This window comes from Euprymna scolopes, chromosome 22, assembly GCF_053919585.1.
Source record: "Euprymna scolopes isolate OS-2025 chromosome 22, ASM5391958v1, whole genome shotgun sequence".
NCBI lineage: Eukaryota > Metazoa > Mollusca > Cephalopoda > Sepiida > Sepiolidae > Euprymna > Euprymna scolopes.
Window position 1 is genome coordinate 109982382 of NC_136503.1, and position 11519 is coordinate 109993900.

At 32.4% G+C, this 11519-nt stretch overlaps 1 protein-coding gene across 1 annotated transcript in view; it reads left to right on the plus strand.

The window, feature by feature from the left end:
- Positions 1-11519, plus strand: part of LOC145243755 (reelin-like) — a 64294-nt gene that overhangs the window by 20821 nt on the left and 31954 nt on the right. Inside the window, exons 7-8 of the mRNA XM_080106799.1 lie at positions 3955-4130; positions 6819-6925. Of these exons, the coding sequence (XP_079962925.1) occupies positions 3955-4130; positions 6819-6925 (283 nt within the window). The remainder of the gene's footprint in view (positions 1-3954; positions 4131-6818; positions 6926-11519) is intronic.

The following is an 11519-nucleotide window of genomic DNA, read 5'->3' on the forward strand; positions in this document are numbered from 1 at the left end:
TTATTTTGTTGTCATAAACTTCTCCCCCCCCCCTATTTTTGCTAATGAGGAGATTATGTTCAATTATTGTTAATTTCAATAAAATGAACATCGTTTCCGAAACGATTGTACACTTGAGTTGATTTTGTTTGTTTTTGTTTTGTTTTTTAACTGATTTTTAATTCATAATTATTGATCTTTTTACTCAATATTAATATAGCTCTAGGATACATATACCTATTGAGCTTATTATATATCTACAGTACTATAGGCACTGTTCTTTTAAAAGTATTAATACATTTATTAATACGTTAAAATAAATTCTGCTCTTTATACTCCAGGTTTAATTCTTATGACTAAAGAATTTAGATATTTCTACAAATTCATCTGAAAACCTCTCCATTCCATCTAAGATCCAATGGCCAAGCGGAAGGCTTCACAGATAGGTTCAAGCAAGCGTAAAAAAAGTAGAGGCGATAATTTCTCAGAGCATATTATGTAACTCCAAACCAGAGTACAATCTTGAGAATGTCACTTGTCTTTTATAGAGAACACACACATACATTGACTTATATATATATATATATATATATATATATATATATAATATATCTTGACTTTATAATGTATATTTACATTTTTTTATATATAGGAGTCACCACTTATCAAGGCGCAGGGTCCACTCTAGGATAAGGATTAAAGAGGGTGAAGTATCAGAATCATAGTAATCATTAGTAGTGGAGATTCGGTGAATTTGTTAACTTAAGTGGAACGGCTCATCAAGAACTTGTTTGCATTGGACTTGAAGACGGTCATATTGTAGTCAGCTGGAAAGCAGGCAAACGGAAGACAGTTCCACAAGCGTGCCGTTCTAGGAAAGAAACTTTGTTCATGGAATCTACGTTTAGGTTAAGGCACAGGTAAAGAGTCTTACTAGACTAGCCGTGACCCGTTGGGTCAGTATATGTTATGGCAAGCTATGGAATAGTGAATATATTAATTACAGAAAAATATGCGAGCTTGCGCATAAAATGTCCACCACATTTAACAATATAGTATTATATTGCTTAATTTTCGGAAAACTACTTATTTACAGAAAATTTAAATGCGATATTCGTTTTCACCATACCCGAAAACTTTCCAAGTCGTCATTTTAAATGAAAATGTTAAGGTGAAAACCAATAAAAATTTATCAAAACTTATATTTTTATATTTGCTTTATAAAAGTTGCATTATATGCAGTGTTGGTTATCTGAATCTTAAAATTTGTCTGACGTCACTTCCGTCAAATGGCTTTGCGACTCTTAACGAAAGCACTTATCACAAGTCAACGGCTATTTTCCGGTATTGTTGTATATGTCGTCACTAATATAAGGGAGATAACTCTATTTTGCCAAGACATTAGCGTTTAGTGAGCACCCACTTTTTAGCCACTTATTCCATATGTTTGTTTTTTCTTATTAGTTCCTGTGACAAAAATTATTTTAATTTTTATTTAGAAGAAAGAAAAAAAACTGATATTTGGGATTGACAATGAATTCTCTGGAAAAATATACGACGCAAATTGCAGAGTGAAGTTCGGAGAAGTTTTTAGAACGATTCTTTAATTTAAAAAATAAAAAAACGTTTATTTATCTTTCTTCACTTTATTATTTAGTTTTTCCTTCATTTTCATTTTTTAGAACAGTTTGAAACCTTTTTATTTAGTTATATTTAGAATCATTTAATTTTTATTTAAAAGCAAAAAACGAAGCTGATATTTGAACATTTTTCCATGGAAACACTAATTTATCATTTCCAAATATCAGCTTCTTTTTTGTTATTAATGTTTTTTATAATGTTAAAGGTTTTGCATTAGTTTTAGTGTCCCAAATTGTACTATGAAAAAATGAAGAAAAGAAGTTTTTAAATTGGTAAAAAAAAAAAATGAAGTGAAAAAAGTTTGATTTTTTTTTATTAAAGAATCGTACTAAAATCTTTTGTAACATTTCCTGAACAATCTCGGATTGGATTTGAGTTATTGTTTCTTTTAAATAAAAATCAATTGCATGAAAACAATTTCAACATGCAATGAAAGTTTATAACATTAAATAAAAGTGGAATACCATCTAAAATTCAAGTTTTAAAAGGCAAATCTTTAGTTGGTCCTCTGGAGCACTTTTACCTAATGTTATAAACTTTTTTTAAATAAAAATTGTTTGAAAATGATTTAACTTGCAATAAAAAATACAAATAAAATTTTTAAAATGCGGATAAAAAAAGGAGAAGGTATTTAGTTTTGTTTTTATTTGAATATTTTAAATGCGAAAAACTTGTTGATTAAAAACAAAAGCCTTCATGGCTTTGTTTTTATTTAATTACACATGCACAAAATTTCTCCAACCGGAAGTTGTATACCAGATACACGGTTTCAATGCTCAAGTAAGACGATTTTGAGTTTTATAATATAATTAGCCTATGTGCCCGTAGTAGGCAGGCAGGCTCGAACTCGTACCGCGAAAGAGGAAAAGAACGTGAAAAAAAACATGACGTCTTGGCTGTTGCGTCCATTGCGAAACAGGCAGTGGCGAAGGTTTAAATTAAGGCTAGTAAATCGAAAAGTGGGAATGACTTTCGAAAATATCGGCGAAAAATGGCCCCTCCTCGTTGAAAAGTGCCCAGTTTAGGGTGAAGGAATTAATGATTTTAGCCAATTTTTCGTTATCTGTCGTTCAGAGGGTCGAGCTTCAAAACGATACCGATCTCGTGAAAATCCATCGCCTCTGTCGAAAGTTTTAGGTAGACATACAAACATACATACATATATACATACATGCATACATAGGCTTCCTTCAGTCATAACAGACTAGTGATATCCATTGTAAGAGTAACTGCGCATGAATTTTTTGTGGCAGGAGTTGCGTAATCTCCAACCACACCTCTCCTGATTCGACATTGTTGAATACCAGTGGCAAGTGGAAGTTCAGGACGACTTGAAACAATGCCGAGATAAGCGGAAAGCACATACAGCGCCTAGAATTCCCAAATTCACTTATCTGGTACTAGCCAGGCTCAACGTTGCTTAATTTCGGTGATTTGACGAGAACCGGTGTGTCGACGTGATTATGCCGTATATAAATATGCATACATACATACATACATACATACATACATATGATGATTATTGCAACGTCTTGTCAGACATGGGCCACTCCCTCAGACACTTAATGTCTATGAGCCCAAAAATGACTTTTTTTTTTTAGTCCTACTGGTGAATTCACACGCTCAAGTAGGCATGATACTGAAGACGGTCATTAAGATCAATTATTACACGCTTCCAACATTTCAAGCCTCCACGCGGCACAACTTTTCCATTGCCACAGGACCATTTTTATAGACAAATGCCTGAGGGAGTATCTATGTACGACAGCTAAGTCTTTCTCTCCGTTCAAAATGTTGAGATCCAGCAACAAGCAAGAGCAAGATAGCCAGCAACAAGTTAAACTGAAGACCAGCTTAATGCGGGTACTGGTCTCCCGCTTTATGGTTTTTTTTAATCAGTGATTTGCTTCTCCTAGAAAGGTTGCCATCACCACGGCTTACCGAAGCCCTCTCCAGCCCAATATACACATGCATACACACAAATATACACGGTGTTAGTTGGCCGTTGACCCCAAAAAAGGGTTCATTCGCCCTTTGGAAGGTCTTGTTTTTAATCCTTCAGGGAAACTAGCCACCCTCCTCACCAAACAAGTCTGGTGGGGGAACCAGTTTAGTCGCCGGTGACCCGACCATGAGGCAGGTAGTACTGGGTTACATGGTACCAGTAACATATGACATGACCTGACAATAACATACATACATACATACATACATACATACATCTAAATAGACAGGTGAAATTTATATTATAGATTTATACTTCATTTGGATTGCGCATTCTTCTTTAAACTAGTGTTGTTACTAAAATGAATTTGTTTCTCTTCTTTTACGTAGACTCAGTTAAAAGACAATTTCAACAAAACGGAGGTTGACAAGACTAAGTGGTTTCTCGTTCAAGGAGCGACAATTCGAGATGCCTGTACAGAACTGGTCGACGGAACTGCATTGGTGTTTGCAGGCATGGGCATGAGACTTGCGACGACCATTGACTTGGACCTCAGAGACGCAACGTAAGTATATCAAAAATGACTCCCGAGGAAGATATAGAAAAAAGATGAAATCAAACAAAAACCAAAGAGAAGCTGTAGAAAATATAAATTATCTCCCTTTGTTTATACTGACATTATTTCACAATATATCTCATTTGGAAGAGTCTACTAAGATTAACAATTATGGTGTTCCAACTTTTGGGATTTAGGTAAAAATATGCAACCATGTGCTCTTTATTGACAACAATTGTGCTCCATGGTTTTCTTCTCCTTTGCTTTCCGTTCTCGTTCTGGCTGTGTCGTCGTCTCTCACACAATGGCAACTAATGAGGGCAAGCACTGGTTCATAAGTATAAAAAATAAAACAAAACATAGAAAACACAAATCATGACATATTCAGTAGATGTCAGTTTCGCTGTGTGTGTGTGTATGTGTGTGTGACGTCATCACGGAAAACGGCCATCTGAACGCTAGCATTCACATCTTAGTCATCTCTCGAGATTTCTTTGTCGTCAGTTTCACGTCAGTTCATCTCAGCCTCCTAAATCGCTCCCAATCTACAACGTGCCGTCAATTGTCCAAAACTGGAGACTGTCCTTAATTGTTGCAAACTCAAGATTATCCGTAAACTGTCCTTAGCTGTTTTAAATTGTCTCAAAACACTCTTACTCCTAAAACTGCCTGTAAACAAACTCTAAATATATTGACCTTTATTATCTTTGCCTCAGTCACTGCCACACCTTGATTAACAATCCTATTGTAGCTATCTTTGGTGTACAAGCTCTTTTATTTTCTTTCTACTAACCTCACTTCCTATAACTTTTTGTTATAGTTTTTCATCTTTTTTCACTTCCTAACACTGATGGAGATGTCTATAGTATCATAAAAAATATGCAACAAATACAGTTCTAGTCATTTAGAATTGCTCACGCATTTTTCGGCCAAATTTCAAACAATTATAACAGATCAACTTCTCAGCTATATTGTGAAAAAAAACAATTTCAAGTTTCGTCCAGTAACACAAAAGTTATGATGAATTTTCTGGTGTTCAAAATCGTAAAAAAACGTAAGGAGGTGAGCAACGCTTTTTATGACTGGTTTCCATAGCAACCATGTCGCTTCAGCGAAAAGAGAAGTAATAAATAAAACAGAGAGAATGAAAGAATGAAAGGGAGATAATTCGAGGATTTTATTGAAAGCAGACGAGTGCCGTTCATTGTTATTACATATGTGTATATTATGTTTATGGGGGCAAAAATAAGACTGAAATTAAACAAAGAACAAGTGAATTTACTGGAAGCCTGGAAAAATCATGGATTACAATAGAAAAATTGCGAGCATGAAAAGTAATATGGTTAAGCTTAAACATGGAAAAGTAAAGGACTAGATATTCTAGTAAAATATAATAAATTTATAACTTAAAATATTGAAGCATTAAGAATTTTTATTTTTAATTTAATTTATAACATTACTAGTATTTCAGCCCGGCGTTGCCCGGGTGTTTGGAGGTGTATGCTGAGCAAAAAAAAAAAAGAGTAAATTTTTTTTTTAATTTGACCCCTATTATGACCCCTTAAAATTTATAGTTTCGGGCTCAAATCACTTTATTAAGTTAGATCCAGGTTCAAGGAACCTATATCTAAAATTTCAAGTGTCTAGACCCAAAATTGTCGGAGGAGTTTGGTAGAGTTCTTAAAGGTCAAATCGTTGAAATTTGACCCCTTAATAGCCAAATTTCTGGCTGACACCCGTCACATCAATTTTCCCAAATCTCAGTACCCGGTATTTCAAATTTCGAGTCTGTAGACTAAAGATTGACAGAGTTATTGCGTAGGGAAATGTACACAGACAGACAGACAAACACACAGACACACAGACAGACATACAGACAGACACGTTCACTTTTATAGATATATAGATAGATATAATCAATTCTTAATGCTGCAATATTTTAAGTTATAAATTTATTATATTTTTTACTAGAATATCTTGTCCTTTTCTTTTCCAGGTTTTAACAACTAGTCCTTAACTTTTCCATATTTAAGCTTAAGCATATTACTTTTCACGTTCACATTTTTCTATTGTAAGATTCATATGATCAATGTTACTTGCGTTTTGGTCGCAAATGAGAGGTTGAACGTCGGTCTGGCTGTTTGCTAAAACCGGGAAGTATTTTTCGTCACATCTGCTTTTGCTGAGAGGTCGAGCAAAAAGAGAATGAAAGATACAAACCGGAAGTTAAGGTGGCTATATCGCCCCCTTGTGGCAAAGAATGATATTGCCAGAGTTTAAGGGCGATAATCGTGTTTGCCTTAAGGTCATCCTTTTGTGTTTGTGTGTCCGCTTGTGTGGAGAACTCGGATCCCATAAATCCCCTGCTGACCTTTTTGACCTCTTGTCTAGACCATTTCCTGTCTCATAACTAGGGCTATGACAAGAGAATATTCGTATCATTATTTTGACTCTCGGGTATATATCTGACACAGTTAGACACAGTTAATCAATGGAGAACCATATCTCTATTTGAAAACATATAAGATATTAACTGATATATACTCGAGAGTCAAACTAATGAAAAGAATATTTTCTTGTCATAGCCCTACTCATAACCTAACTATTAAAATATGTACTAATGTATGTACTAGCTAACTCACCCACGCGAATATCTAATAATTTATTCTTTACTATTTTTTCTTGTAATATTTTTAGCTTCATCCAATATATAGCGCTGATTGGTGGCGATCAAAGTGATCCTTTATGTTCCGTACCAAAAAGCAGGGACCAAAGCGTCATCGTTCAATACTCTACAAATGGAGGTAAGATTACAGTTTTAAACTATCTATAAAATATTCTGTTTGTTTCTTCCTTAGTTTTTCCGTACGTTACCTTTTGAAAAATGTCAACTATAATTTTTGAAGGTCAAACTGCTTTAAAAAAAAAAAAAAGCCAAATTCGCGAAAATTGGCTCTAAAAAGACCAATCTGGCAAGCTGTGTGTTTCAAAAATACATATTTTAAATGGTTCAAAAAAGGGCCAAATTCGCGAAATTGGTTTTAAAAAGTCCAATCTAGGAAGCTACTTTACAAAAATTTTGGGTCGATTCATTTGGGTCGATTCTGTATTCAGTAATACAATGGATCATTTTAAAAAGGTTAATCTAGAAAGCTACGTTACAAAAACTTTGGGTCGATTTCAGTTGGGTCGATTCTATATTTGAAATACAATGGACAATGATTTTTAAACCTCAAACTGCTTCAAAAAAGGCTAAATTCGCAAAAATTGGCTTTTAAAAGGCCAATTTAGAAATCTGTACATATAAAAAATACATTTTTTTTAATGCTAAACTGTTTTTAAAAAAAAATGGCCAAATTTGCGAGAATTGGCTTTAAAAGGGCCAATCTGGCAACTCTGAACAATAATATGAGAGTGACTAGCCTTTGATGTAGCCTCGTTTTCGAATATCATGGTAATCATAATATATGATAATTGTTTTAATAGTGTGAGAAAGGAACTCTTAGTAATTCCGACGTGCAGTGGTTCTTCACTGAAGAAGGAAGTCAGCTAACCGTTATGTATAAAAGGGGACATTCAAAAGAAAAAGGGCAAAAAACGAAGAACATTGTCTTGTGTTGGTGCTGGACTGAAGGAATGAATTCAAGAGCATGTCTTACAATGTTCATGGTTTCATTATGTGTATTGAACTATGTAGCACAATATTAGTTATTGGCTATTTATTAGTAACAATTATTTATCTCATTTGGGTCGATTCTATATTTAAAATACAATGGACACTATTTTTATAGTAAATGTTAATAAACTCATATCTTCTGTATGTTATTGGTTTTTTTGTCCAAAGAAAAAACTTTTTTGCGTTATCTTAAACAAATATATATTTAATCAAAACACAGTTGTTGATTAAATATATTTCTCATTCCATGGAATTTCCACAGGTCATGCTAGTTTTAAATATTTTAAAAATAGATCTAGGTGTATTTTTTAAAAATATGGATTTTTAAATGCAAAATAAAAAAATAACATGCCACACATGGAATTATCATGAATTGATTTGTTTTTAGCGCCTCTCTGTCACCACTATTTGTGGAAAGGTTCCAGATCATTCAAGCCAGCAGGATAGCTGACAAAACTTCATGATATTTGCATATTGGTTTTGAAAAGAGGCGTTTTATTAATTAACTATTTGTTATTGCTGTTGAATAAATTTAAATTAATAATATAAAAAAGTAATAATTAAATGCACAGAGCTTCAAATATATAGCGAGACTTATGGAAATTCCACAGGGGACTCTTATTCATAGTCGATTCAAAGTAATATATTGATGCCGGTATTCTGTAGATGTTCAACATAAATAAAGACGCTCTGATATTATTGTAGCTCTTTTGTTAAAACTGCAAAAGTATTTATCTAAGCTAATAGGGACGCCGGACATAGCTCGGTCGTAAAGTACGCTTAAATATGATATTTTAATTCTTACAGATTTCGTATATCTATATATTTACAAAAGTGAAATTGTCTGTGTGTCTGTCTATGTATATAAATTTTTCTACCAAATTACTCTGTCAATTTTCAGTCTACAAACTCGAGATTTGACATAAGGGGTATTGAGATTTGGGAAAATCTTTTTAATTGGTTTTCGGTCAGAAATTTGGCTGTCAATGGATCAAAGTTCAACGATTTGACCTTTGAAAACTCCACCAAACTCCTCTGCTAATTTTTGGTCTAAACACTTGAAATTTTAGATCTAGGTTCCTTGGACATGGATCAAACTTTTTAATTTGATTTGAGCCCAAAACAATAAATGTTACGAGGTCAAAATTGGGGTCAAAGTTTTAAAAAATTTGACCTCTCAGACAATTTTTGGTCTAAACATTTGAAATTTTACATAAAGTGTATTTAGACATAGGGCAAGCTTTTTAATCGGTTTTTGGACGAAAATTTGTTTACCAAGGGGTAAAAGTTCAAAAGATTTGACCTTTGCGATCTCTAGCAAACAAAGATTTAAAATCAAACTATCTCAAACTATGAATGAATTTGCGCATGCACAAAAGTAATAGAAATATATAAGCAAGTTGAACATTTTGAATTTTAACTTGCCAAGATATTTATGTACCCGTATTTCATCCATCCAAACAAAGATTTTACTCGTTATAAACCATCCTTGGTATATGATTATTATTTCCTGTTAATTTCAGTGGTATGTGACCAGTAGTTTAAGGGTATTTTCACACACACACACACACACACACACATATATATATATATATATATATATATATATATATATATATATATATATATATATATATATATTTACTCTTTTATTTATCTACATAATTATAAAACTATGTGCACCTTGCTTGCTTGTATCTTGTCTTTGACGATTGAACGATTCCATCTTATAAAAAAGGATGACAAGTGCATATATATATATATATATATATATATATAGTAAGTTATAAAATATATATGGCGATTAAGACATAAAGCTTAATCGCCATATATATTTTATAACTTACTAACTAGCTCTACCTACGTATTGAGCACTTTTGAAGTAAATACTTAAAGTTTACGCATAAATTTATACTTTCGTATATTTCGTATATTAATCTTATGTGAGTAAATTAAGTAGTTATATATATATATATATATATATATATATAATGAATAAATAACAAAAGCTATATTCCAAAATTCATGATGTTGACCACCTTATAATTTATTCCTTTAATTTAGTTGACATTTACAATTCTTGACAATATCTGTGTTGTGGCGCAAAATCAATCACTTAATTATTATATCAATCAGTGCATTTTAAAAATAATATGTATATATATATATATATATTATTATTATTATTATTATTATTATTATTATTACCTTTAAAATGCACTTTCGTATGAATAATTGAATTCATAATTAATAAGTTTAAAGGACTGTGAGCTATAACAAAAACAAATAAAAACATGTGTGTCTGCTTGATTGCTTGATTCTTGTCTTCGGCGATCAGAAAATTCTATCTTTTAACAGAAGGGGAAAAGGTGAATATATATATATATATATATATATATATATATATATATATATATATATATATATAAAGCTGTGTGTGTGTGAGTGTGTGTGTGTGTGTGGTCACGAATAGGCTCCTATATGGTTGACTATTTTAAAAAACTGATTACATATAATGATAGAAGATGTATCGAGACACAGGAATGGGTATGTTTGATCTGGCAAAACGGTGGTTCATTAAAATTTTGGGGTTTGCATACGCGCCTGGTCCACAAAGTATGGAAATAAAAAAATTTTAAATAAAAAAAAAACGTTTACAGGTGTTTTTGATATAGATGTACATAAGAATACTTTGAGAAGTATGTTTTAACTTAAATATGGATGGTATAATAAAATTGTGGGGTCTGCGTTCGCGCCTGGCCTCTATAGAATGGAAATAGGCACAAACTTTAATAAAGACTTTTCATATCTATCTGCGTAAGTATACTTTGATAATTATGTTTCAGTTTGAAGAAATATGGTATAATAAAATTATGAGGTGTTCGTTCGCGCCTGACCTTCATAGAATAGAAATATGTCACAAAGTTTAACAAGGTTTTTAATATATATCCACAGAATATTGTGATAAGTGTTTCAGTGTGAACAGCTATGGTATAATAAATTATGGGGTTTATCTATTTTATTTTTACTTTCATCATATTTTGCTTTGGTTTTTATACCCCCAAATTCGAAGCTATCTCTTTACAACCCTTCCTTTTCATAACCTATCATACTTTCATAAATCAGAGTCCATTTTCTGTAGGCTGTTTTTGAACCCAGTCAACGGCGACTACTTTTGCTAGTCTATATATATATATATATATATATATATATATATATATATATATATATATATATGCAGGAATGAAGGTGGAGAGTAGAAAAACTAGATTAGACGAACACACGTATATACACGCATTATATAGACGACTGTGACAAGTGAATACAAACGTATATAATCTTTATACACACATTCGTTAGAACACCATTTTATGCCCTTAGACGATACACAAATTTATGCATATATATATATATATATATATATATATATATATATATATATATATATATATATATATATATTAAGCATAGACTGAGATGGATTGGACATGTGGTGAGGATGTTAGACAGTCGACTTCCCAAACAACTCCTTTATGGCGAGCTCGCCGAGGGAAGACGTCTGGCTCAAAAGTCTAAATTGAGATTTAAGGATTTCGATGGAATGCCCTCCGATGGACTCTTAACACTTGGAGCTTCTCAACGTAAATTAACTGACGGCAAAGTTCCACACCTTTACTGAAGCTGTTCCTAGATTTTTCTATAGTCTTTGACGATGTCCATTA